The sequence below is a fragment of the Mugil cephalus genome, chromosome 22 (genome assembly GCF_022458985.1).
Source record: "Mugil cephalus isolate CIBA_MC_2020 chromosome 22, CIBA_Mcephalus_1.1, whole genome shotgun sequence".
In the NCBI taxonomy this organism is placed as follows: domain Eukaryota; kingdom Metazoa; phylum Chordata; class Actinopteri; order Mugiliformes; family Mugilidae; genus Mugil; species Mugil cephalus.
The window spans coordinates 15,685,826-15,713,723 of NC_061791.1; the positions used below are offsets into that span (position 1 = coordinate 15,685,826).

General features: G+C 42.2%; 1 protein-coding gene and 1 non-coding gene across 3 annotated transcripts; both read left to right on the forward strand.

Annotated features, from left to right (window-relative positions):
• Window positions 1-49: 49 nt before the first annotated feature.
• Window positions 50-27,665, forward strand: zgc:162331 (uncharacterized protein LOC793007 homolog). Of its 2 annotated transcripts, none has more exons than XM_047575316.1 (6): window positions 50-194; window positions 10,994-11,462; window positions 23,650-23,841; window positions 24,421-24,574; window positions 24,659-24,844; window positions 26,117-27,665. In XM_047575316.1, the coding sequence occupies exons 2-6, from the start codon at window positions 11,189-11,191 to the stop codon at window positions 26,460-26,462; spliced, it is 1,152 nt and encodes a 383-aa protein (XP_047431272.1). In that variant the 5' UTR covers window positions 50-194; window positions 10,994-11,188; the 3' UTR covers window positions 26,463-27,665. The 2 variants fall into 2 exon arrangements, with proteins under 2 accessions (XP_047431272.1, XP_047431271.1); XM_047575315.1 differs by having other exon boundaries at window positions 53-194; window positions 10,989-11,462.
• trnal-caa lies at window positions 5,067-5,177 on the forward strand. The gene is made up of 2 exons: window positions 5,067-5,104; window positions 5,132-5,177. It is a non-coding gene; the product is annotated as a tRNA-Leu (tRNA).
• Window positions 27,666-27,898: the final 233 nt, after the last annotated feature.

A 27,898-nucleotide genomic window follows, 5' to 3' on the forward strand; every position in this document is an offset into this window, starting at 1 on the left:
TCGGACCGGACACAACTCGAAAGAACCGGGCGTGAGTCACAAGCTGGGAGACGGGGAAGCCTCAAACCGCAACCGGGAGTCGGAGGAAGAGGGAGGAAGTAGTCCTCCTTGGGCGAGCGTCAGGTTCTGTTTTGGCTGTGCGCTTTTACGCACAGGCTGCAGACGGCGACCGGACCTCTGTGCGTCTCAGTGAGGTGAGAGAACTTTCCTGAGCTTGGTTTTTCTAGTCTGAGTTTTACTCCCACTGGGACCGAGTCTCGCGCCATGCACTGCACCACCCGAAGGTCCCCTCTCTCTCCCTCTGCTTGGTTGAAGCTCTCCAAAGTATCAGGTGAGGGTGCCGGCGCATTTATGCGGCTGGATAGGTATGCTAATTAATCACGACTTTTGCTCCACCCTCACTGGCCGTGACTCCGCCAATGAGGTTGGAAGTAAAGTTTGCACGGTGCGTGTGCATGGTCCGCGTCGAGGAACAGCCTTTAGGGAGCGTAAATGAAGGGATAAGGAGAAAAGACCGCGAGATTTCACAAAATGACATACAATTGTTATGTTACATTATATAAAACTGATTCCTGAAGTACATTACATAAATTATGAAATTAATATTTAGAGCATATAAATGGATATTTATATATGTATTACACGGGACACAGTGTTGATAGGGATTGTTTTGGACACATATTTTTGAAAACACACAGTGAATTAACGGTTTACTTTTGTGTTTCTCCGTTTATAGTGTTTAAACAATATAAATATAAAGACATCCTGATCCTGCCACACGAATCCTTAACACATCCCCAGGTTAAAAACTTTATCACTAGGAAACCAGAGGCCAGAAAGGAAGCCCTGACTTGAGGCCTTGGTCCCACACTGCCCTCTAGAGGAATCACTGCGTCACTTATTAAAACATGATTATGCCACATCAAAATAATTACTCCATAACACAGGTATAATATATTTATCATCACTGTTAGAATTAGCACATATCAAAACTAAAAAAAAAAAAAAAGTTATAAAAAAAGTTTAAAAAAAATTGTAAATCATTTTGTTTAAGATAATGTGATAATTGTATTGGGTTACATTATATTTAACAATTTCTAACATAAAGTAATAGTATTTTTTCCCCCTAACATGCACTTTACATTTCTCAAATAGTGCATGGAGGGGGCCCAAATTTTCTCAAATCTTTAAAACAAAATCAACAACAACAACAACAAAAAAATAATATATTTTTTCCAAGGGTAATTAATTTGTCTTAAATAATCTGTGCTTATCAGCACATACTCTTAGCATAAAAACACATGGGGTTTCATTTTAAGTGTTTGTTTGGTATTTTTCCTGGTGCTTGACTGATCTCGCTCTAGAGATTTTTGACTTTCCTACAATCCCAGTGATAAAAAGAGTGGGATATTGTTGTTTAAAAAAGAAAAAAAAACAGGTGCACCTGTGTCCCCCACAGTGACATCATAGCGTGCAGATGCACCCATCTGCACAAAATCAGATTCAGTGTATTTATTTTTTGTCCTTATGTTAAAGCTAAATTAAAACAGAGGTGAAGCTATATTCTGATCCTTTACCTAAGTCAAAGTGCCAAATAGAAACTAAACACTTCCTACTTAAATAAAATGACATAGTGTATATGCATCAATAATATCAGCAAAATGTAACTGTATAAAATGTTAAAGTGTCGTCTTTGTTATTATCTAAGACTTGATTAAATTATTAATACTGAAGCTTCCATCTTTAAGCACCATGTTACTGTTGCAGTCGCTGGAGGTGGAAGTAATTAGAGCTCTTCTGGGGGATCATGGGATGGTTGTTGGTAGAGGAACAAAGAAATGACAGAGTTCAATGTGAGAGGTTAAGAGGGGGAAAAAGAAACACATACATTTGATGCTGCTGTGTATAAGGCATCAGAAGTCACCACGCTTAAAGCACTGGTTCAATCTTTAGCAGTGTGTTGCATTTTAAAAGCTAATTATATTTTCAATTGTCCAGTAAGTACGATATCAAGAGCACAGCATAATTTCAAGGCTTGATTGAAATTCAGTATTGCAGTTGTCTGTTAGCTTGATGCAGGGAAAAAGACACATGTGAATGCAATTAGACAGTTCTACAACCAATCAGAGCCTTTTTGTTTCAAAGCAAAAAGGCTCAGAGCAAATGTCACTGTTTCTCTTTTGTTCATCACCACATAGAGCACCGTCTAAACGATTGGTCCGGTAGCGTAATCAGTTCCCAACGTAACTCCACAAATAATGTTGTTAGTGTGTGTGTTTGTTTCTTCTTCATGGCTGAGCTTACATAACCCAATTAGCTAATTCACTCTCAACCTGTTTAAGCCTTATAGTGTGTGAAACTTTATCAGTGCAGAACACACACACAACCTCATACGTGTTTTTTGTAAAGGTCCAAGTTTTGTGACGTGGCAAGTTGTCATGTGTTTGCTAACATTTTCGGAAATTTAGTTTGGAGTTTTCTTCATAATCTTATCAAATGACGACAAATATGTTTCATCATACCATTTCCTGCATTAGTTGGCCATTACCTTGTTATATTGTTAGCAAGGCATAACTAACAACAAGGGAGGGTGTGTTTATTTTTACTTTTTTGCTGAGCTTCTCCTAAACCCTGGAGGAGCTGTCCGGTCCTACGTGGTGCTGAATGGTTTCATGAGGAGAAGCTTGTTTGATTTGTAAGCTGGAGTCATACCACAAGAATATAAAACTGTAAAATATTTGGTTGTGATACAAATAATTTAACTTAAATGGAGGAAACAAATATGGGTAAAAAAATTCAATACAAAGACCTCAGTCTTATCTGCACTTAATTGTAAAATGTTTTTTATTCATCCACTCTTTTAGGGCAATTAGGCTGTTTTGTAAAACAGATTGGGCTTAGACACAACAATATAAAGAGTTATCTATAAATTTGCTAAGAATAGAACCAAGAAGAAGCCTGAACAGAGAAAATAGTAGGGGGCCCAAAATAGAACCTTGGGGTACACCACAAGAAACAATGATAATGTGTTGAAGTATTGATGAGGAACTCTGGCACACAACTTCCTCGAGGAAGCTCAAGTCATTATAAGAGATGTGAAACAGAAATGTATAATATAATAATAATAATAAGTTGAGGAAGCTATAATGAAGTTAAGCATCTGAAAATCTAGCCACAAGAGGCGGCTGTATACACCCCCAGATCCACTACATTATGCATCAGTATAGATTATAAAGAGGCTCAGATGTTTAACAGATTCAATTCTACAAAAATTATATATAAGCATGTTGGCCTGTTTTAGTGTTGCTTGTTATATTGTAATGTTAAATATTCCTTGTCAAGATTTGATGTTTTTTAGTTTTATTTTAGCCTTTTTAGCACTCTCTGGTCACCTTCCCTTTGGCTGATAAAAATACAGAAGCTGTTTCCCTCTGGATTACAGCTTAGCAAAAGACCTGAAGTGTAAATAGAGAATAAAAGTAATGCCAGATTGCAGCAAACGTTGACCTCAGATTAGGAACTACATCCAAATAGCATAAGACACACACAAACACAAGCAGACTTAAATACACACAGACACACAAGCGCACGCCATTCTGATTGAGAATCAAATCCATCTCAGTTTGCCAACTCCATGTTAATTCTGTTTTTGTCGTGTTTTAGTGACTTTTTTGAGCAATTTAAGGGCATGTCTCTTTGCATAAATCAAAGGCTGTCCTCTCACTGAACTCTCTCGGAACAACCTCGTCTAGTCACCTTTGTGCTAGTTATTACCAGACTCTTCCTGCAGCGTAGATCAAGTGGAAGGTCAGACGCGCTACAGGGGTCCCGAAGTCTCCCGGCCTCTCACAGTGTCACTGCACCTTCACATGTTTATCTGTCTGACTGCTTATTTCTAATCTGCTCGCCTCCCAAATTAACGGCAGAGCTGCAGGGAGTCACCCAGAGCCGAAGAGGACAGATTAGCGAGCGAACCACTGTTTCAGTCTCGAGAAGTGGGCAGGGATCAGCGCCTGTGGAAACCAGATTTTGGCAGAAAGTTTTCTCCTCAGATGTGTGTGTGATGGTCCAATTTCCCCACATAGATGAATATCTACATCTTATTTCATCTCTTAGATTACCTCAGTAATGGAAGAGTGACGTTGTTAACATATCATACTTTTACCTAAATAAACAAACACATATATAAGAATAGTTGTCCTCTGTTAATTCCTAACAAACATGCATTCCAAACAATGCAATAATGCTCAGGGGACGGCCTGAAGGAACTAATAAGAACAGTAGAAAGGGAACTGAGTATTTTAAGCCATTGATTTAATCACAGTAGATTGTCACTAAATGAAACTATTACAGAATTCATGTTGTTTTGTGGCGCTAGAAAGAAAATGTGAAATAAAGTTACTTAAAGTTAATTAATGGAGTGTATGAAATAAAGTTTTTGGGGAACTATAATAGATCACAAACCTCACATAGAATACATAAAACAAAAATTATCTTGGTCAGTTGCTATTCTCTATAAAACAAAGCATTTATTAACTAAGAAAAGCTTATATCTATTATGTACTTCACTGATAATTCCATACATGACATAGTGTGTAGAGGTTTTGGGAACTGAACTATACGAGTAATAAAAAAAGTGTTCTATTTAGAACCAACTAAAAGATTATTTATTAAATGTAGCACATTAAAATTCTTAGATATAGTTCAATTCAAAATATTAGAAATAATCTTTCGAGCGAGGAATCCCTGATGTGTTGAACAGTTTTTCAAATTAAGAGAGGGAAGACAAAATTTAAGAGGGGTCTTTATTTTTGAAATATTTAAAGCAAGAACAGATGTGAAATACAGCTGTGCTTCAGTTTTGGGTGTAAAATTATGGAACACACTATGTGATACACTGAAATTATGTTGTTCTATGTCAGTTTTCAAAAAAGCCCTGAAAGGTAAGATGACTGAAACATAAGGAAAGGAAATAAAGTTCGAAGTGAGCAATTGATTTTGTTTGTTTTTCATTTGAATAGTTTGTATTTTTCTGTTGAAAGAAACAAAGTGAAAAAAGCCAACTGGTCAGGATGGCCGAGCGGTCTAAGGCGCCAGACTCAAGAGTTGACCCCTTCCCAGTTAAAGGGATTTCTGGTCTCCAGATGGAGGCGTGGGTTCAAATCCCACTCCTGACAGTTTTCTGCAATTTCCCCATTGTGGGACAAATGAAGGTTTTCTGTTCTATATTCAGTTGGATTGATTATCTAGGATAGGTGTATATTATACGCCTCTGGCTTCTGCCTATGATTGGGATGCTATACTGTGTATTTAACCATTCTAAGGTGGAAATAATGACCAAATCTGTCACAATACTTTGGTAAGAGGTCAATGACAACTCAAATACGCTCCAGGTTTCCTCTGGAGGATTATTCTCCCAGCTGGCCCAGCGATTTTACCCCGCCCTCCAAATCCCCCTTTGCTTCTTCTCTTCGCTTCGGGACTGGCAGCAGGAATCAAAACCAGAAGCTCCAAGATGCTACTTGTGCTCCAAAAAAAAAAAAAAAACCCAGCCCACATCATTAACGTGGTGGAAACATGAACCCAATCACTTTTTTTTTTCTATCCACAGAAACCCCACTGTGCTGCACTAAGATCCAGAGAGTTGTTTACTGTCTGCTTGAAGTTGTTGTGGCTGCAAGGGCTAAGCGAAAGGCAGAGGCACTGAAAGTTCTGAGGCAGACAGGTTTAGAGAAGGAAGACGCACAAGGTCGGCTGGATGTGAGCGACACACTTTTACTCTTAATAAAAGAGTTAGCAAGTATTCATTTAAGGATGGAATGCAAAAGTGTCACCATGGAAGTTAAAGACTACAAACCAAAGCCTCCACGATGACGTTGACACAGTTCACACAGTTGAATCAGCTCTCTCAAATACTGTATCAGAAACTAATACCGAATACCAGTCATCACATACAGTCTGTTTTTCTGACTATTCTTGGAGAGACAAAACAATAAAATACGCAAAAAGTACTCATTTATCAGTTTAAACTATATCTGACAAACAGCTTCCTTTCTTGCATCTTCATAATGCTACTCACTCAAGTGCAGTGAACTGTAACTGTATTGTTGGATGAACACGCTAGTGCAGGCCTGCCCACAGGCTGAAACTCTGTTGTCTTAAAAGTGTGAACGTGCCATAAACATCTGTCAGCTCCTGCTTCTCGTGCCTGACTCATCCTTCCACCCAGCTGACCTTTGGTTCTCTTCATTTTTTTCTGCTGTACAACAACCACACAGCAGGTTTTCTTTCACACGCAACCTGGTCAGTGACAATGTAAAATGCTCAGTGAAGGCTCACAGTTTTCACAGCAATGATTAGTTTGCACCACTTACACATATAGTGTGTTTCATAGTTAATGTGGAAATGATTTATTGATGTTAAAAAAAGCAGCATATTAAGGTCACAACGCTGTGATCAGTAGGTTGTAGGTGGAACTTGAACAATTGCATATATGAAGACCAACATAAGAAAAATAGTAAAATAAACATTTAAGATAATATACACATGATGTTGGCGTGCACTGAGAACACTGAGATAATAACGCTCGACATTTGTAGAAAGTAACCCAGCAACATAGCACAGTGCTTCATACAGCCTCATCAACATAATACACAATAAGGAATGTTTTTTAAATAATAAATGCATGTGTGCTGTCACAGTAGTAGATGGCAAATTAGAATATACATAAATATGTATAAAATCCATAAAAAAAGAAAAACGAGAGAAAGATATTAAGTACTGCTTAAATCCAAGTAGAAACAGAATTAAATCAATGATTTAATTTAAGATCAATGCCACATCTTTAAAGTGAATAAGAAGTGACAACCAAAAGAAAGTTTGTGATCGTATCGTATCGTATCGTATCGTACCGTGACGTATCGTAACGTGACGTATCGTATCGTAACGTATCACATCGCATCGTATCGTATCGTAGCTTAGTTTAGCGTATTTTATCTAAGCCTATCTTCTTTTGTCCCATCATTCAGCTTAGTTTAGCTTGGCTTAGCTTAGCTGAACTTAGCTTAGCTTAGCTTAGCGTGAAACAGAAAAAAGATGGAAAGTACTGGGTAACTTCCTGGCTAAGCTAATGTGCCCCAGTCATTAAACTCTTTTGCACAAAACTCCTCCTAACGTTGGAAGGTATAGGTTTCTTGACCATAGTTTGTTGCACGGATTAAACAAACAAGACACAACATGTGCAACCACATGCATTTTATAAATAATTCCAGTAAAGTTTCACGCTACTTGGTTTTCTTAATTGCTGAATTAGCTTAGAAATTTACTTAATAAACTTGTCAGGATTAGTGCATATCAGGCAGCAACAGTAATATTCATGTGGAGTTGTATGTGTTACAAATATTTGCGCGTCTTTGAATTCTTCTTATCCAGCTCTTTAGCTGCTTAATGTTTTATTAGGTCTTAGGGATCCAGTCTGAAACGTCTTGCAGACTCATCAGCACCATCTCGATTAATATCAAACATTTGAAACAGTGTTACTCTGCTTTCAGCATGAGGTCACATAGGATCACACGAGGCGGCGCTTTGCTCCTAGATTGCTCCCTCTGATGCAATAATCTTACTAATATCCTGTAAGATTATTATCAAAACTTGTGTTATGTGCACATCTGAGATTAGAGAGAAGTACAGAAAATCTGAAATTCTGAAGCTGAAGAAGTTTAATGTCATACATAGCATACTAACTAGTGCCGCTTTAAAGGTGCAGTGTGTAGGTTTTAGTGACATCTAGTGGTGAGGTCACACATAACAAAATGACCACCCCTTCTTTTCCTGGCGTGATGGTAAACCTATGGTAGCTGCTGCCTCAATGTAAGAAAGAGCTACTGTTTGGTTTGCAAAGAGGCGTAGCTCCATGAAAGGCTCATTCGTAGCTAAAAGTACGGCAATTCATAGTTACAGTGAGAAAGTACATCTCCACATGCAATGAATAACACACAAACCCTTTACACTAGACCCCTACAGTAAATGTTAACATTTGGAATAGTCAGATTTCTTCATGCATTTGAAACAAAGCTGAGAGTTACTGTGTTGAATTAAGCTTCAACTACCATTTATAGCATGTCCCAGCATCAGTTAAATCCTGACACCTGGAACAACCGTTCTCTGTTCCAGCTCTGTTTTCTGATTTACACTGATAGGATGGGTGTATTTTTTTTTTTTTTTTTTTATCATAAAAACCTTGCCTACTTCAGCTATAATTTGATGGCTTTAAAATAAAATCTTGGATCACTCCTTTGAATCCTTCCCCGTGTCCACTTTGGCAAAGCTGCGGCTGTAAATAATGTAGTTTGCGGCAGCAGAGCCCACCGTGTCCCCATTTGCTGGCCGAACCCATGATAGATGGCTGTTTTCACAGGCTAAAAGCACTAGGTCTCACTTCATCTGTCTTTCTTTTCCAATCTCCCACTGTCTTTCTTTCTCTCGCTGATTGTTTTCCTCTTGCTTCCCATGTCATCGCTCACTCTATCTCGCTACTTCTTCGCCGTACGACTCTACCTCTCTCCTCTGCTCTCACCGTCACTCTCCCCTATTTTTGGTCCCACGTGCATCAATTATTCACGTCTTTGCATGGACTTTCTGAGTGGAGAGCTATCAACAAGAGCTATCAGGGTCTTCGCATTACACCTGAGCGTCCGCCCGTGACAAGTACAGTCCCACATGAGGATTCATGCACATGCGGACACACACGCGGCTGAAACGCCAAACGGGGATGTGCGCACAGTCGGCGTGACGCAAGAAAAAGAAGACAGGTACCGGGGTCACGTTTTACTTCGCATGGACGCGGTGAAAAACAGAACATATTCAAAAAGCAGCAATGATGAATTCGCTAAGCTGCAGACGGTCCTCCCAGACCAAACAATCTCGTAATGAGAATGAATCGCGTAGCCGTTCACCAAAAACAGAGCTTGTCGTGATTTGAACACGCACCGCACGCTCCGTGGTCCCTCACAGTCACCCTGGAAGGGGCCGCACCCGTAAAACCGTCCACAAAAAGCAAACAGATGAACTTGAATTGAGGTGTTTGACCTTCGCACAGGATGTTTTGCAGAGCACATCCTGCAATGGATGCATGCGAGTCTGACTGAATAATATCTATTTGAGGCAATTTACTTTTGCACTGGCAAGTGACACGTCCTACAGGCCGCTGTGTTCTGTGTAAATTCATGTCTCGTTCTGATTTGTGAACATATATTATGCTGCAGGCACAAACTTTATTTTCTTGCAGGCTGTGCCCCCTTAACCTCTACATCTGCCTCACAGGGTAATCTTTTCACTTTACACAACCCAGAGCTTGACACTTTGTAGACGCAAGAAAAAAAAAATAAAAATGGTGCTTAAGAGGCAAATGCAAAATGTGGGTTCCATGCAGTGTACCAGTGTACCCCTAACACCCCTTTTTTCGGCTCAGGTCTGCAGAGATGTGCGCGTGCCCTTATGTGAGAATCCCAGTATTAGGCAGCACACCATACAACTCAATAAACGCAGCCAGCCAGAGTCATCTGTAAATTGACTCGCAGCGAAGTTAATGACATTATGAGAGCAGCGGTATTGATCCAGAACAGTACATTTACAGACCGGACAGCTAAACAATGAGGTGAAACATGGTTCAAGTAAGGATTCCCCTCACGTTGTCACAGTGTGTTCACACCTGTTCACACTTTCAGTCCGTCATTGTCATGGTTACAACAACAAGGGACAGAAACGGGGGAAAGAAAAGCTGACTGTTGGTTTAAAACTGGTTTTAAACCAACGGTCTAAAAGACCACGGGATGAGAGGGATGAGAGGGATGAGAGGGGTTGAGGCTGGAAGGAAGGAAGATGCAGACACTGATGGTGGTCGTCTGATGTTCGGATGGAGGAACCCAGGGAGTGAGATTCAGGATGGGGACATATCTCCGGAGGCTTTGTCCCTGTGTGTGTGTGTGTGTGTGTGTGTGTGTGTGTGTGTGTGTGTGTGTGTGTGTGTGTGTGTGTGTGTGTGGAAGGTGTATGGTAAACGGATGTCTGAGGCGTGGACTTGTTTCTGAACCCAAGTTATATAACTTGAGAATGAACAGCAGTCTTCATTCTCAAATGTTTTGCCAATCCGTGCATCCACCCAGACCTCCTCCTCTCTATAACTGCATGACTCACTTCCTCCGTTGCTCCCATCACATTAACTATGGGTCATAATAAATATGGTGCATTTTGTACGAAATAACAACAGTCTAACACTTTTAAAACTGCTTATCTGATATTGATGTTGATGTGAGATGTCAGACGTCCTATGTTGAACCTTGCATTCATTGAATAATTATCCTTTAAGCATCCCTTCCCTGAACTATAATATGGTTGCACTTGAACTTTCCAGTCACATATGGGACACAGTGTCATTTTGTCTGCCCTTTTTTTTCCTCCTCTGGTCCCTGCGCCGAGGTGCGCCGCTGAATACTTTAGTTTTTCGGCCATTCCGGCTTGTGACCTTCCAGGAGACTGCCATCCAGACTTAGTCTAGTGCAGCCTGAATTGTTTTCCTGTCAAGTCCCACGTTAACCTCTCTTGCACACTCAATCTGCAAGAGAGATAAACAGGGCGAGAGGGGCAGGGAGGCAAAGAGCAGCGAACAGGAATATCAGGACTTAAGGCTGCATGAGTTACAGCTCAGCACAGCTCAGCGAATGAGTTACTGTTATGCAAGAGCTCAGTCAGCCCAGCTGGAGATCAGAGAGAGAGAGGGAGAGAGGGGTGGAGAGGGAGAGAGAGAGAGGGAGAGGGAGAGCAGCGGACCAAGTGAGCAGAGGAAGCACGAGTGAGCGAGCCGAGGGACGGGGAAGAGGAGGCTGGGTAGAAAACGAGAGGCAGATTACAGCTGGATCTACCGTACATGAGCACGTGCATCCAAGAGCACACACTCACTGCCCTTCTCTCTCTGTCACACTTCCATGCAGCGCAGCATCATGAGCGGAAACACCAGCGTGGTTTCTCTCGCTCCACCAAGGGAGTGATTAGAGAAGAAGAGTTCAGACGAAGAAGAAGAAGAAGAAAGAACTTTCCTCTGAGGGATCCCTCCTCCTCCTTCACAGCCCGACCATGAGGCTGTGAGCACCTTCCACCTCTTCTTCCCCGCAGAGATCTCCTTCATTACCCCATGGGTGAAAGTGCCGGCACCCACCTCTGGATGCTGCTGCTGCTGTGCGCCCCGCTCTGTGCTCTGGCCCTGGCCGGAGGCTCCACGCTGAGCCAGGGGGACTCGCCGAGCACCGCAGCCACGTCGCCGCCGGAGGACTGGACCGGCACCACGGTCCAGCTGCAGCCAGACCTGCAGACCGAAGCCCAGACGCCGACAGCAGAGAGCCAGACGGAGGCTCCGACGGAGGCGCAGACCGAGGTGCAGACTCAGAGCATCACCAGAAACTACACAGGTTGGTCTATCTGACGATCCTTCCTTGGCTGAACATTCATCTGTGTGCGAGGGCAATGATGGTTTGTACTTGTAGAAGTTTTGATGCCAAAGTTGAATCCGCAATAAAAGTCATAGTAAGTCTTGAAGGAAATGTTCAATGTTCAATGTTCTTCAAGGAAATTATAGTGTAGCCATGCAGCCACTGTTAAACTGCAATCTGGGGTCTGTCTAATTGTTGGAGGTTGTAAAGAGCTTGGGTACGAAAGAGACATTTTTGTGCAGAAATGATTTATATTTACGACTAACTACAAAAAAAAAGCGGATGTATAAGTGTAGCAGAATGCAGCTCATAAGACACAGTTTACTGTGCAACACAAGCAGTTAGTAAAGAATGTCTCTTCTACACCTTCAGTGAAGTCTGCTTCCTTACAGATTTGTTGGTCTCCTGCCCCTGAACCTAACCCGAATGACAAAAAGTCGTCCCATAGGAAACTCAGAAACCATGGATCCCTCCCCATACGCTTACAGCTGGGACAAAAAGCCTCCTCAAACACTTTGTTTGGCCCATAACGGTTCACTTCGCCACTTTGCTTTCCTAATCCGCAAGTCGTGAGCAAGTATTCGCAGGGGGGCTACAAAAGACATGTTGACTTTCCCATCGAAGCAGAGGGACTTTGATTCGCGGACATCAGTCCGACTGTGCCGGAGCGCGCTTGAGTGCGTTTGCTTGTCCGTGTAGGAGTTGTTTTCAGGTGGAGAGATGTTTAAGTTTCACTGCTAGGATTTGGGTCTGTCACACGGTCACAAACGTGTTATGAGGAGTTTTCATACAGGGATTATAGTACAAGCATTGTACAATTATGTCTTACTGTTTTTGTGTGTGTGCGTGTGTGTGTGTGTGAGGCGTCAGGTGATGCAGTTAAAGACAGTTCGTTATGTCCAGGCCGTAGCTGCTCAGCCTGAAGAGAAAGCTGCAGCACAGCCCGCATGACTTCACCTCCACTGGACCATGAGCTGCCTTTCCCCTCTCCTCCATCCTCCTTCTCTCCCTCCTCATTTTCTCCTTTGTCTGTATCTTTATTTCAGCCAACCTTTCTCGCCCTCCCTCTGTCGGCCCGCTTCTCCCTTTTTACTTTTCCGCCCCTCTCGTTTGTTCGCCTGTGTCTTCCCACCGCCTATCCCCTCAACCCTGCCTCTGCCTTTTCTCGCTCACAGAGCCCATATCATCACGTGCACACACCAAATAGCCTGAAGCGGACGACAAAATGCAAACACCACGTGCCTGGTGAGCGCGCGTGTGCACGCACGCCGCAAATGGACACACTCGTCCCAAACCGCACCAATCTTCTTAAAGGTTTAGAGAATAAACAAACGCTGGTGCTCATTTCATAAAGGCAGCTCTGTGTATGGCCGGGCAAGAAATAAGCACTTTATAGTTTAACAACACACACACACACACACACACACACACACACACACACACACAGGTGATCAGCTGGCTTGAAACATTGCGCCACATGCATGAATTACCCCAGACCGAAGCTTTTGTGTGAGACCGCTTCATCCAAATATTCACAATCCTGGAGGTGTGATTAACGTCAAGCCTCCCAGAAGGAAAGCGTGTGTGTGTGCGTGTGTGCCGTTTGTGTGTATGCGTGTGTGACAGCATAAACTACTTATTCCACTTACATCAATAGATAAAAACTGCGCTCCAGATCTTGTTGATTTTTTTTATTTTTTCCCCCACGTCCACATTTAAAGCCTATTTGGTTCACTCCTTCAGGACTGGATTACAGCGGCACTGGCGTTCGGACATTTTAGGCGGTTTACTTTTGGCTTCGGCCAGTCTCGGTTGACGTTCGCAGGAGGAAAAAAACCCAAAACAAATCCAGTTAAATATAGAAGCCTTCTGAGCTCTTACTGGACTCAGAAGACGCTGCGTCCGAAAACAAAGCACCGCACAAAAGTAAATTTAGACGTGTATTTCTGGGAAGCAGGGTTGGAGGTGTGTTTCTTTTGATGTACGCCGATCAGCCACAACATTAAAACCACTGACTATTTTTGACCGCCTTGTGACAATGCAACGTTCTGCTGGGAAACTTTTGAACCTGGCATTCATGTGGATGTTACTTAGACATGCACCCTCACCCCGTAGCAATGACACTCCTGGATGGCAGCAGCCTGACACAGACACACACACAAAAACGCTTTAGGAACAACTAAAAACAAAAACATGTCCCTTAACCTTAACCCTAACCACTAGCAGCATTCTGTTGCCAGACACCACAGGACACCTTCAGAAGGTCCATGTCCATTCTGTGATGGACCTTCAGAACATGCATAACTATTTCCTGAACCTTTATTCATATCAATTTACAAAGCTTGTTCAGTACCACAGCAGCCTGGTCAAAGGCTGGCCGAAGCCCGGGGAGATTCTGAGCGTGTCCTACGTCTTCAGCACACCGGCTTACCGAATCCACAGTGTTAAAATCGATAAAAAACTGGAGAGGCAGACGTGTGAAGGTTTAGACGTAGGTCCTTGGAGCGCTGGATCAAACCACAGCTTTCAGACTCTGTCAATACGAGCCGCTATTCATTATTCAGCTCGTCCAGGAATCCTTGCTGCCGGCTATTCCTGGAATTAAATTAATCAGACTTAAACTATTGATTAACTTGTCCTCAGGTGCTTTTTTTTTTTTTGTATGTGACATACATTGGTAACCTGTCAGGCTAAACCTGCAATATTCAGTATCTGCAAAACAATGAGCGACATAGAGTATCATAGATTATCAGCTAATTTTTTGCCATTATAGGACTACAACACATCCAAAAAGGTTAGAATACCACAGGAGTTGATGTAATATTATTTGTTTTTACTGCAATCCATCCAGTAGTTGGCAAGATAGTTATTTCAAAACAACAAATACCAACCTAGTAGTAAAAAAAAACAACAACAACATCAGTCACAAAAGACAATAGGATTCATCATTTAGGGACTATAAATGGGTATGTCCAATTGGTCTTGTAGAATTGCACCATTCGTCTTCAGTTGTAAGAGACCAGTGGTGAATTGGGGTTTAAATAGGAACATCGCCCATCAGAAATGCCTATAATCATTTTTTTCCCCTCTTTTGAATAGAGCGGTTAAGGACACTCCGTGCACAGATGTGAGATTAGATTATATCCAAGTCCGCCAAACCTATGGCGGCAGATGGTTGAGGATTTTCACTATATTCATGAACAATCTGAACTTAACGTTCGCCCTAGAGGGCAAAAAATAAGGAATCTCCAACCAACCACTAGACCGACATTGCTGTCACTAGATCTAAACCATAGCAAAGGTGAAGCAGATATAGACTGAATGAACCAGGCTTCCAACTAGGTTCTTTTCAGGTAATAACATAAAGAAAATATTGGAGGGTAAGTACATGAGGCACGAAAGTAACTTTTATAGTGTATGTAATACGCAGAATTACATATAAAAGTGAGTGAGTAAACGGTCTGTTCGTGTCAGTTTGACTCTGGAAGTCTTAGGATACCTGGTCAGTAGCAGACTGTTGATGGAGTGAGGAGCTGCAGAGGTCCTGACGTCCTGATGGATTGGATGCTAAGGTGTTGGCGGACTCAAGCAGCAGTTATTTCAGCTTTAGAAAAGCCTTAAGCCTCAATGTTAACACGGTAACACAACCTATTAACCTCAACATAGTGTGTGAATGCTAGAGTTAATCCCCAAAGGAGCCACATATCAATTACTTAGCAGGTAGTCTTCCGCTTCAATCTTACTATGCAGGAATATGGGACCACGAGGACAGCAAAATTGGGGACTGGTCTACGTTTCATGTGGCTAAATATTCTGAAAGGATCCAACATCCTAAACAAAAAGAAACAATGACGAGTCTTAGATACAGCGTTTGCCTCACAATGACAATAAGCCGCTTATTCCTCACACTGAGTCTCTTTAGATAAGATCGTCAGCCAAAAGCCTAAAACGTAAACGTGAAACTTCACAATGCCTGTAATCTGATTGGCTTAAAGGCAAAGCCAATTACCTTTGTCTATTCCAGGCTATTTCTAGTGCAAGAAATCCCATTGATGACATGCTAACACACAGAAATACAGATGAACTCAGCTTCAGCAAGTCAAGTCCCAGGTATCTGGAAGACACTTACGTCTGTCCATTTGGGTTCCTTTCAAGGAGTGCACTCATAGAAAGCTTCGGGCATGTTTCTCATATCAGTTATTCAAGATTAGTAGAACAAAACCTGAAGGTGGTCTGGAAAGGATTCACAGCACTCTAGCCGAGGTCTCAACTTAAATAAAGCCAGTGTCTGGATTTCTGAGGCCACGGCAAATAAGAAGAATTTCTTTGGGTGGAAATACGGTACATGCCAGGGCACATACACAGAGATCCAGGGGTATTTCTGTCAGCGACAAACACCATCGTCACTCCGGAGTCCTGCAGGCTTGGCAAGCATCGGACAAAGACTTCCCTCTGTCTCCTGCCTGTCAATCCAATATAGCTGTTGGCAGTGACTCAACTTCATTATTACCTTCCCACAGTTTAAAACTAGCTGGACTAGCTGAAATGAGTCTCACCCATCACCTCTGATGGGCGAAGCGGGAGGGGGGCAGCTGAAGGGCAGGGGGCATGAAAGTGATGAGATTGCGAACGCACATTTAAAAACTTGTCTAAACTGTTTATTACCAGGTGTGTCCCGTAAAACTGAAAGCTAATGCCCCATGTTGCTGAGAGCTAGAATACAGACTCTCTAAATGGTAAAATTAAGCATAAAATCCTCCACCTACTAGTATTCATGATACAACTAATAAGATTTAGAGGTGCGGAATAGCTTTTAGTTACCTTACAGACGCAGTGGTTTCCCCCAGGTTTTAGTTTTTATGCTCATCTAAGCTAATTAGCTGTTGTTTCTGGATACAGCATCTAGTTTATACGTAGGAAAGCAGTCAAACTACGACTTTAGTAGGTTTCTTGACAATGAACCTTTCACTCTAGCAGGCAGTGAATTGTGCCAAGTGTGTTTTTACACAGTCAGCATTAAAGGACTCGTGTCATTTAAATATATATATTTTTTGCTCAGCACTCACTGGAGGAAAGAGACCTCTTACCAAAGAATAATCCCTTATAAATGTTCTAAACGAACATAAACACTTGGCACGCACAGGCCACAAGCACTAATGGATGGCTTTGGCAAATGCACATGTGTTGATGTGTACAGGGACACCCACTGAACAAGCAGAGTAAGAGCCTAGAGATTAGGTAATCAGTTGTGATACAGCGCATCACGACTGATGACACTACAATGTCTCAGAATGACATGCAGAGGAAAAAGGGGCACGGTGTTCATTTAAAAGATAATTACGCCAGTCAGACTGTAAAATACCACTCCCTCAAATGTTACGTAACGTAACCATACTCTACCCAGAGCTGACAAACACTTAGAGAGAAGTGATCTTCACCTTTTCAACACACTTAGGGATATTTTTGTAACACCTTGAACTGGGTTGTAACATAAATCGGGGCTCATTCAAGTTACTGTTTAGACTTTGGAGTTTTCTGAGGGTGAGAATTAGAGTTCAAAGCTTAATTTGCAGTAGGTGATACTTCTTGGAACCCCAGAAGATGGTAAATTCAGGCTAGTGTTGCCACATGAGGCTGGTTCTCAGTGTTTAGAACTTGCATGGTTTGGAAAACCTCCGGGAGTTGGCGTGACCGACCATTTTGGTGCAGTAAACCTGAGGTGTTAATGACAACAACAATACATTTGAGGCAAGCAGTGACGTTCTTTACTTTTTTACTTTTTTCGATTATTAAATTGAAAAACATTGTCATGTATAAATTGTGACGCACTTAAATTTTCAATCCAGAAATTATTTGTCTGTCACCATGGTGTCTCTAGAAGAGGTGGGACTTCTCAATTATCTCTCAATTATATGTTCCAAGCATCTTAGGTTCCCCAGTTAACACACATTAACCTTCCTATTATTGTGTTGCCTCAGCCTAAGCAAACACTTGACCCTGAGGAGGGATGCATGTGAGAGCCAGATCCGCCGACTTCTGACCCAATGACATTCTGAGGTGTGACTTTCATTTGACTGAGTCCCATCTGATGAGTTTCTTCAACAGCCCATGCCATTTTAAGAGCTGTATTCTCTTAAAATGGCATGGGCAAGTTGGGGAACATGCTTTTCTTAGAACCATGAGAACATGGAAACAAAGGAATGACTCCTGCTAATTCACATAAACTCACCTGGAACTGTCTTTTTAAATACCAGTACAGATGTCCAGATCAGATACTCTGTCATTCCTGATCTTCTTGTAATTGATCTCATTAGTATATCCATTTCCAACGTTTGCTACATTTACACAAAACTTATTCCATTTGAAACAAAGTGACATGCACTGTGGTGGAACTAAATCTCTGTCATGTAAATTTGATGAAAAAAGAAAAAAATGCTGCCTTTTTTAATTTTCACAGCAGGTTTGAACTCCAAGGGTTCTCCAAACCTTATTGAAAGCCACTATTGTATCCCTCTATCTACTTTAATCCCACTAGTAAATGGAGTCATCATTAAAGGACTGGTGTCATTTAATTTTTTTATTTTATTTATTTATTTTGCTCAGCACTCACTGGACGAAAGAGCCCTCTTAACCGAGGAATAATCCCCTCTAAACGTTCTAAATGAACATAAACACTTGGCACGCAGTGGCCACAAACACAAATGCATGGCTTTGGCAAACGCACATGTGTAGATGTGCAAAGGGACACCCGCTACGCAAGCAGAGTAAGGATTAAGTAATCAGCTGTGATACAGCGCATCAGTGAGGTGCCTCAGAAATAGATACACTGATAGAAAGGACAGAGAGGCGCGATGTTCGTTTGAGGTCAGATCACATAAGAGAGCAGCTGGAACAAAAGGATCAAGCGTAATGTTCAACAAGGGGATGACAGGAAAAGACACAAGACAAAGCAAGTCATCCTTCAGGTGCGGATGCCATCTTTAGTTAGCGTCAATTCCAACTTTTAGATTCTGGTGAACTCTGACTCAGATGAAGTTTATTTTTAAGCATTGTTTATCCGGACAAAACTGGCTAAGCACAAAAGAGGGAGAGTCTTTCCTTCAGTCTGATGATTGAGATTCTGATCATTCTTTGTCTAATCTTTCCTCCAGTTGTAAATAAATGGAGTGAGTAGAGGTTCCCGTAAAAATATACACTGTATGCGTGTGTGTGTGGAAATGCGTCTCTCTGTCAGTGTGTTGTGCTATTGTGCGTGGTATTGGTGCGGTCAGTGCGTGTTTGACGTACACGCTCATCCTGTGCATGAGTTTGAATCTTTAATGCACAGAGCCTAATCTTTATTTAATCACAAACCATTCCGAGTGCTTCTGTGACAGAGACGGGCGGGGAGGGTGATAAGAAGAATACAGCAGAGTGGATGCTTGGCTGGCGGCGCCAGGTTGCCAGGTTGGGATAGGCCAGAGTTGTATTAGTACCCCGCTTGCGGCCAAATCCTCTGATTGACAACTCACATTTTCCATGATGACAGAGGATTTTTTTTTTTTCTGAATGGGTCTGAACTAATAGGAGTGAGCAAACAGAACACTGAGTCAACACACACTGAGCTAATGTAGTCTCTCTGTGGAAAGCATGTAATACCTGGACACCAGCGTAGACGCAGCTTTATTTCCAGCCAAGTAGAAAAACAACTACGCCACACAAGAGCCAACAACACGTTTTCAATCTTTTCAGCCCTAATCCAGGTTCTCATTCCTGCTGGAAATGTGTTGTTTGTTGGACAATGCCATTATTGTTCGTTCTGTTCATTACAGCGTGTCTGTTAGCGTGCTTACTGGGGTGGGTGTTACATCAGTGTCTCCAAAAAAAAAAAGTTTGGAAAGCGCACACTGCTTCAATATTTGATTTGCCTTCATAGAGGTAAAGGCTTCTTCTCTGACAAACAAGGTTAGCTGTTAGTGCTGATGGTTTGCTAACAAGGCTTGGTTAGCTAAGCTCAATTGAGCGTTTTAGCATCTTTTAGCTCATATTTTTGGTGTTGGTCTATATTTGTACCCACACAGCAGGCCCTTTGGGAAGCTTTTAAACCTACCTGCAGACGACGGACACAGGAAGGCGGTTAGCAGCAGACATGCTTTGTTATGCTGTCTTCACAGTACGTTAACAATGGTGGCCACCAGATCTTGTTGTTCAGTTTTGCTTTGCTTCGTGTGTCACTTGCCTCTATAAAAGAAAAAAAAATGGTAGAAAGCCTCAATGAAAACTCAAACCAGAGCAAAAAGTGGAATGAACTTTTAACAGCATAATAAAGCTGTTAGCTAAGCTGTGCTAACAGTATTTCTTGACTAGCTAGCCAGCTGTAAAATATTGAAAATAAAAAATAATTTATATTAATGCTAGCAAGGAAACCAAAATGAATTATCACACAGCTTGGCAGTTTTTTTGTTTGTTTGTTTGTTTTTTGCTCTAGCATCTTTTAGCACATTAACAGACAGTACAGTTTTTGGGCACAATGGAGCTGCAACCACGCATTTTAATCAGGTGTTAGTAAGAAACCAAATGACACAAAAAGTACAGCTAACTGGCAAAATAGATGCCTGTGTAGCTCTAATCTTTATTCAGGAAAAGAAGAAAGACTGCTGCGTTCTTGCCAGAATGTCATTAATGACAAAATGACAGTGTTTGCAGATTCTATCTACGTAGCTAGTCCCTGTTTCTGCTTCTTTTATAAATGGTCCCATTAAGTCATAAAAGTTCCTGTTCTGTGATCACTCAGTCATTTCCAGTGAATCTTGAAACAAAAGTTCAAGTGTTGATTCACACTGCAGTCGTGTCTTGTAGTATCTAACACAGGGTTTGTAAAGTGTATATATATATATATATATTTGTGTCTATATTCAAACTGATTAGTTTACCATTACTGGGAGGTCGTTAGTGGTCTCTGTATTCCATACATAAATTCAAAGGGAAAGTTATGTTTTCCATGTTATGTATGTGATATATATATATAAATGGTAGACATGAGAGCTGTGATATGAGTTATGTACTTGCTAAGGTTTGTCGTAAGGTGTGTGCCTGCCAAATTCTAGCCTCTGCTGAGCTAATGCTCCTCCAAACATAAATCCAAGAGAAGCCACAACAATAAAAAAAAAGAATACACTGAAAGTTAATTTACTGCTCCATCTAATAATCAGTGTCCCTGCGAGGACAATGCGAAGACAACTGTGTTGTTTCATAGTGTGCCTTTCTAATAGCTCATTTTATTAGGCCTCCTGCTGCTGAAATGAGGTCTGATAGAATCACCAGATAAAGCTCAGATGATAATTTCATTCATGTCATTTTAATTAAATATCATATCACTTTCATTCATATGCAAATTACTCTCTTTTGTATTCTTTCACAGAGATGACAATTCTCACAAGCACAAATGAGTGAAGTATAATGCTTGTCACTGGAGGCGAAATATTAAAATCTGAGCAGATGCGAAGGTAGTGACAGCAGGTGATATAACTGTAATATGGCTTGCACAGATGTCATTTAAGGGCATAATTTGTGCAGACAAAAAATATTGATTAATTAATGGAATATTATGCAACTGTCTGCCAGTGGAATAGCTATATCTGTTTTCAGCCTTTGCCATATGCACGCGTGTACATGCATCAATAGAAGGTCTCTAAGGGGAAACAGAGCGGCTTTTAGTTTCCCCCTTTTAAAGAGAAGAGTCAGCTTGTCCTTGATTCGCTGTACTGTAACCATTAAGCACGTGTCTGGCATACTCTGCTTTGCTGTGTGTACGCATGTGTACATATATATGTGTGTGTGTGTGTGAGGGAGAGGATGTTGTCATCTTCACACAGGATCACGGGATCCTCTGCCTCGCTGTCTCTACCGCTGCAGAAATCCTCCCATCTGTCGCTCCTAATCAGCAGAGAGCAGCTTGCATGCACACAGGGTCTTATATTAGGATGACATCTCCCTCTCCCGCCCTCTGACACACACACACGCACACACACACACACACACACACACACACACACACACACACACACACAGATTACTGACACTAACAGCAAAGCATGCCATAGTTCATGTGGCCTTCCGGCCATCACTCATTAAAATAACTTTTCAGCAAAACTAACAGCGCTGCACTTTTTCTCGGGTCATTCTTTAAACCATATTAAAGCTGCACGAATCAATATTTTTATCAGAAATAAAAAAATAATAATAAAAAAAAACATCACAATACACAGTGCAAATGTTTCTCTTATAGTGATGAACCCACAAAGAGTCATCTGCTCTGTGACAATGTTTCAGTTTCTTTCAGCTCATCGATTTGATTCATGCCCGCTCTCAGCAAAATAACTCAACTACACGCACGGCACAATATGGCAGGGAGACAAAGCTAGGATGACTAGTCGGCTGCTAAAGAGCTAGACAGAGATAAAATCTGAGTGAATGCTAAAGTCAGTGACCAAAAATATATCCTGCTGCAACATTTCTAGCTGAATGGCTCATGTTCACGCCTTCCATCCTGGTAATATGGCTGTAATAAGCTGTGTTTAAAGTTTTATAGTGCTGCCCCCAAGTGGACAACATTGCATTCAATTCTGCTTTAAAAAACTGTCAATCCAGTCATTTTCGCAATAATTAACATCAAGAGTGGCATTGGGTCTGTGTGACCCTTCCATGCGAACAGGCTACGTTTTGAAAGCACTGACTAATTAACTTGTTTGTTTTCCAGAAATGTGACTTTGCATTACTTCACATTGCACGCATTGCCCATGGCAAGTCACTTGCAACCCAGACAACTCAGCAACTGCTGAATCATCAGCGCTGATTAACAACACTGTCAACCCCCTGCGGATATCGTATGGTCACTTAGGGAAATAGTGCAGAGAATAATCGTATTTTCTTTCCATTTGAGTAAGATCTTTCAAAACAATTTGAGACATTTTGTGTAACCAGCGATCTATGTTTATATGAGATTTTCAGAGAGCCTCTAAAGTCCCCGCGGCACAGTCTAACAATAGCTGCTACTGTATCACGAGACCACTCAGCGGTTTTGTAGCAGAAGGAAGACAGAAATAGTGCTACTCCATCCCTCCATCTCTCCCTGCCTACCAGTGTAAATGTTAGTATCAGTCTCCCTGTACAGATCATGAACACTCGGGATCAAGTTATGTCCGTGTTTGACATGAAAGCAGAGAAAGAAGCATGACAAGATGAAAAAAAAAAAAAAACTAAAGCAGAGGGAGGTTAAGGGTAGTTAAGGAAGAGGAGTTCTTACTTTAACTCAGAATTCTGAGAAAAAAAAGTCAGAATTCTGACTTTAATCTCAGAATTCTGAGAAAGGAAAATGGAATGGAAGGATTTAAAATTGGGTAGTGCAATGTCATTTTTAGACAACTGCTAAATACCTCAATCTGTGCCAATGGTTGCGGGAGATTGGTCAAAATAGAGCCTTGGAAGCCTTGTCCACATATGAAGTGATTCACCCGTCATCGCCCATCACTTTGTCGCTGACAGCAGGTAGGCTTTTGTATATGCCCTGTGCTTGTTTCCAGGTGAGACAAGCATAACCTGACCAACATTGCTAGTGTTTGGACAGAGCTAGTCCTTTTGCATTGACAGGCCGCTAGTGTCAACAGATCAGCTCAACGCTCCAGTCCTTATCAACATAGTGAATTTGGTGGTAGGAGCCAATGATCTGGACAATTTCTACCTTGCAGTACAGTCAGGTAACTCTGTGTTTGGGTCGTATCCCAATCAAGTCCATCAGTTGCTCGAAGTGGTCGTCGTCTCAACCGCATTGCCTTTAGATTAGTTTAGATTAGTTTCACTGAATTGCGCGGCCTCGCCTGTTCCTTCTGGTGTCTTTCTCGAGCAGGCCACCTCAGTGTCATGCCTGGCAACCAAGAAGTTTTTACATCCTTCAGATCTAGCGGTGTTAACCAACAGCCTGTTGATAGGCTAAGGCTAGCAGCTTACCCCAGATTCCACTACTGGTGCTGAGCTTACCGACTGGTGCCTTACCCTTCATATTATCTTTCATGACGTAAAGTGAGCGTAGGGTACTCTGACTGGCTGACATGGATCAAGCTCGCCACTTCCACTCTGTTTCTGTATGTCCCAATCCCACGGTAACATGTTGTGTCTTCCCTCTCATCAGGTCTGTCCTGTATCCCTGTCCTTCCTCCACGCCGGGGTTCATTCTACGTGGAGAGTGGCTCAGGCGTATCAATCGGCAGCGTGTTGGCCTTCTGGTGCAGAGAGGGATACCAGCTGGTCGGCAGTGACAAAATCTACTGCAATGTCAGGAACGGCAAAGCGCAGTGGAGCAACTACCTGCCTGTCTGTGAAGGTATTCCACAACTGTAGGGTTCACAAAAGCACCTTCTAAATGTCTGAGTTTCTACTTCCACATCGAGTATGAACATGGTATATAGTGTATTGCTAGAAGGTACAACCCAAGCGCGGCCTCAAGGGGAGACAGGATCAGGAACCAAAAATAACTTGGAAATGGCAACAAAAAAGTTACAAAGAACAAAAGCAAGACGAAAACCACAAGGAGCTGAACAGAAACACTAGGAAATACAAGGGCACATCAACAAGCAGGTAACTTGACCAAGCACAAACCTGAAAGGCAGGACTTCTGAGACCTTATATATAAGGGCTGGGAGGCTAACGGGACACAGGTGAAGGAGGAACACACAAGGAGAAACCAGTCAAACAAGAAAACACAAACAGGAAGTGAAGCAGGACGCCATACAGCAAGGAAGAAGCTTACAAAATAAAAACAGGAAATGCAAGGAAAATCAAACCGGGTCACGGAAAATATTCAAAACTCAATCGCATCTATGCAACATGACAGAAGTTTATTGGAGTCGTCAGGAGGGAAAGGAGGAGGTTGAGACTGTGCCTATTTTCTTTCTCCCAAAAGCAATCCCTAGGCCAGAGGACCGTGGACTGAGAGTGGCCGTATTGGCCTCGGTGGTGAGCGGCATCGTCATCCTCGCCATGTCCCTGTCCTTCCTCATCTGCTGTATGCAGGAGCGATCCAGCCGGGACCGTGCCAAGAAAGAGGGACGGAGCAGGTATAGGACCGGAGACATCGCTGTCGAGGTCTTGGGTTGTTCTCAAACTTTGAGCTGATGATAATGATATTCTCTCCTCTTCAGACGTAGGGAAAAGCGCTCAGCCCGCCGCAGTGAGTGTTGGCTGGAGAGAGAGGAGGGCGAGTGGGAGTCTTTCCCCCCACCCAAGATCTTCCACCTGTCCCAGAGGATGAACCCCCGTCTGGCTCCAGACAGTCCCCTCTACCTGACAGGAGGCCTCGGTGGATATGAGAACAGAGGATACCAGAGGTAAAGTAGTAGAACTTAAAACTACAGGGAACTTAAACCCATGACAGTTAGTCTTCTTTGAAACACAGGAACTAGAAGTCACTGAAAAAGCTCACAGCTTAACAGTTATGTTATTAGGTGAGGTTTGAGGATCTAGACCTTCATCTGGAGAAGATGGTTATCGTTATAAAGAGACCAAGTTAAACCGTGCTGGGTCAGTGTATATAGGAAATTGGTGGAACCCATTTGTTAGCGGTGCATTATTGTGATCTGTCCAGAAACCCAGTGCTCAGAATAACAATTGGATGTCACACATCCATGCGGTCTCATAATCTCAACTAGACAAATTAGGCAAATGGGTGTTTACGTAACCCAACTCTAATTCTGATCACAATTAATTGAAGGAGGTTTTCGTGTGGCCTCAACCTAACGTAGTTAGGGTTGCAACTGTCAAATGTTATTTTTACAATGAGGCATCTACTTGAGTCTATAAATATCAGAAGATAATGGAACCTTCCACCGGTTAGTCGTTCTCCAAGCTAGAATATGAACTGCCATGAAATTTCATTCAGACATTTGTGGATCCAGTTGACTGTGATGATTTCCTGAATAGTCCATACCAACCACAAGGTTAACATTTGCGTTTTTCAGTTAAATTTCTCAGTATCCTAGGATAAACTGTAACCCGATACAGAGACCTTTCTTGTTTTCTTGTAACATCGCCAATGGACCATAGCTTCAGTTTGAATAATAAAATGTATTTGATAATCTCTTTAGCATCTGTGTTTGGTGTTGTGTGCTCATTGGCTAACATGCTAAAAGTAACGACAAAATGATTCCCTTTGCAGTCATCAGTATGCTCGCATTGTTACTCCATGCTAACACACTGAAGTTAGCATGAAGCTCACTTATTCAATGTGCTGCTAGCATTGCTGTGGTCGGATCAGTTTGTTTTAAACTTGTATATCTTGCATTTTGGTGTTCTTGTCACCTGTCTCATCCAAGACCAACTAATCAACCAAGTAATGTCCTAAATTTTCCTTAGTTTCCAACCTGGAAACCACTCTGAAATTCTCCCACACAATGGTTTTGTGGGGGAACGTTGATCTGGAGTCACTCCATTTGGGACTGAAAGACCTGCTGTGCCAGTCATTGTTTGGGCGGGCTTTATGCGGTGATGGACAGAAGAGTAACAGCAAAACAGTCATCCACGTTATCTGGAGTTGAATTTGTTCACAACAAAATCTCTCTCATTTCAACCGATAGCTAATCGTGTCTATCTCTCTCACTCAGGAGCCAGGAGAGTTTGCTGAAGGCCTCTCTACCTGGACTCTACCGCTCCGAGTCTCAGCTGTATCCTCACGTAGTCCTGCAGAGGGTCCCGACACCAACCGCCCCCTCTGCCCCTTCGGCCCCGTCCGCTCCGTCCGCCCCTCTCTACCTCCACCTTCCCTCCTCGTCTTCTGCCGGCTCCTCGCCCGCCCACGCCACAGCCCCGGGTCATCCACACATCATGGCGCAGTACCCCACACCGACGTACCCGCCCAACCCCAACACAGCCGTGCCCGCTTACCCCCACCAGACAGCGGCGCCCATCTATCCCAACCCCAACCCGACACCGCAGAGGCCGTGGCAGTAGTCATGTTCGCCCGACGCCTCATTCCCAATGTGCTGCGCCCTTCCTGACGATAACACTGAAGGAACATGCACAGAGAAAGGCCACGGGCACATTTTGGAGAACTCTTTTTAGTCTTTCTTACCCCTGTTTTCTCCTACAGATGTCTGCAAAGGCCTCTTTTTTAAAGCAGGCGCAGAAGAAGCGTAGAAACCAACTTGCAGCGAGTGTAGCGCCTCCTCCTTTTTACTGCATGCTTGACGAGCCTCTCCGGAAAGTTTGGACTTTTGTAGAAAGTGAACGTTATCTTTCCCACTGAACTGCTGCCGCTGCACTTCCTACAAGCGGAGGTCTTCAGAGAAACGCCTGTGTGCTTTGACCTCCAGAAATCGTAGCTGGTCAACAAAGGGAGATGTAAAGTTACAATTTAGAGTGCACTAATTTTAAAAAAAATAATCATAAAAAAAAAACTTGCAGGCTTGTTTCAGCAGCTCTCTGAAAAAATAACTTTTGAAATAGTTAAATGTTTAGAAAGAGACCCTATCAACCTTCGTGGGGTCCACGTCATCTAATCCCATTCTAAATAAACTAACAGATATATATTTTTTGACTCACTTCTTCTTGACCAGAGCCACATGTATTGTAACAAAAGTAGCTCTTGTTAATACAGTCTTGCTTTTATTTCCCCAACAGCGAGTGAGGGAAACTCTCCATCATTTTTTATTGATCCTTCTTCTCTCAGCAGAACCGTTAACAAGCTGTGTAGCACAGCAATTTTAAATAATCGTATTCGATAAACTAAAGTCTGAACCATTTGGAGCCCTTAGGGTTCAGGCTATAATTAATTTTGTGAATAGCTAACTTAAGAAAGTCAGACACACTGTGAGAATGCTGCTTCATGTATGATGCACTGGAAACTGCACTGAACTGACATGTAAAGTTTGAATAGTAACATGGAGTAACTTCTTAACCTTAAACCATTGTTCCTTTAAACTATGTACATTCATTTAAACTCTGTACAAGGTCCCTTTACTGTCAGACTTCTTATTTTTAATAGAAGAAGAACATGAGTAGAAACACTAATAATTCTGCACTTTAATTAGTATTTTTTTTATATAAAAATGGCTTGGACTCGACAGGTATTTCTGTTACTGTAAAGTATTTGTTGTATAACAGTAAAGCTGCCATTAAAGCTGAATAAAGAGAGTTTTGTTTTGTTCAACCTTCCCATGGGTGTTACCGGCTTGTGTTTTCGGGGTGCCACAAGAGGGAGAGAGGAGACATGGAAAGTACAGAAAAATGCAGTCAAGTCAATTCATCGCTGTTTCGTGACGGTTGAAAATGAGGAGATGACCTCATTTGTCTGCAGAGTGACGCTGACACATGGGAACGATGAAGTGCTTTGTTTGGCCCCCCTGCACTCCTTTGACAAAACACAGCTATAGACCCACTTACCAGTT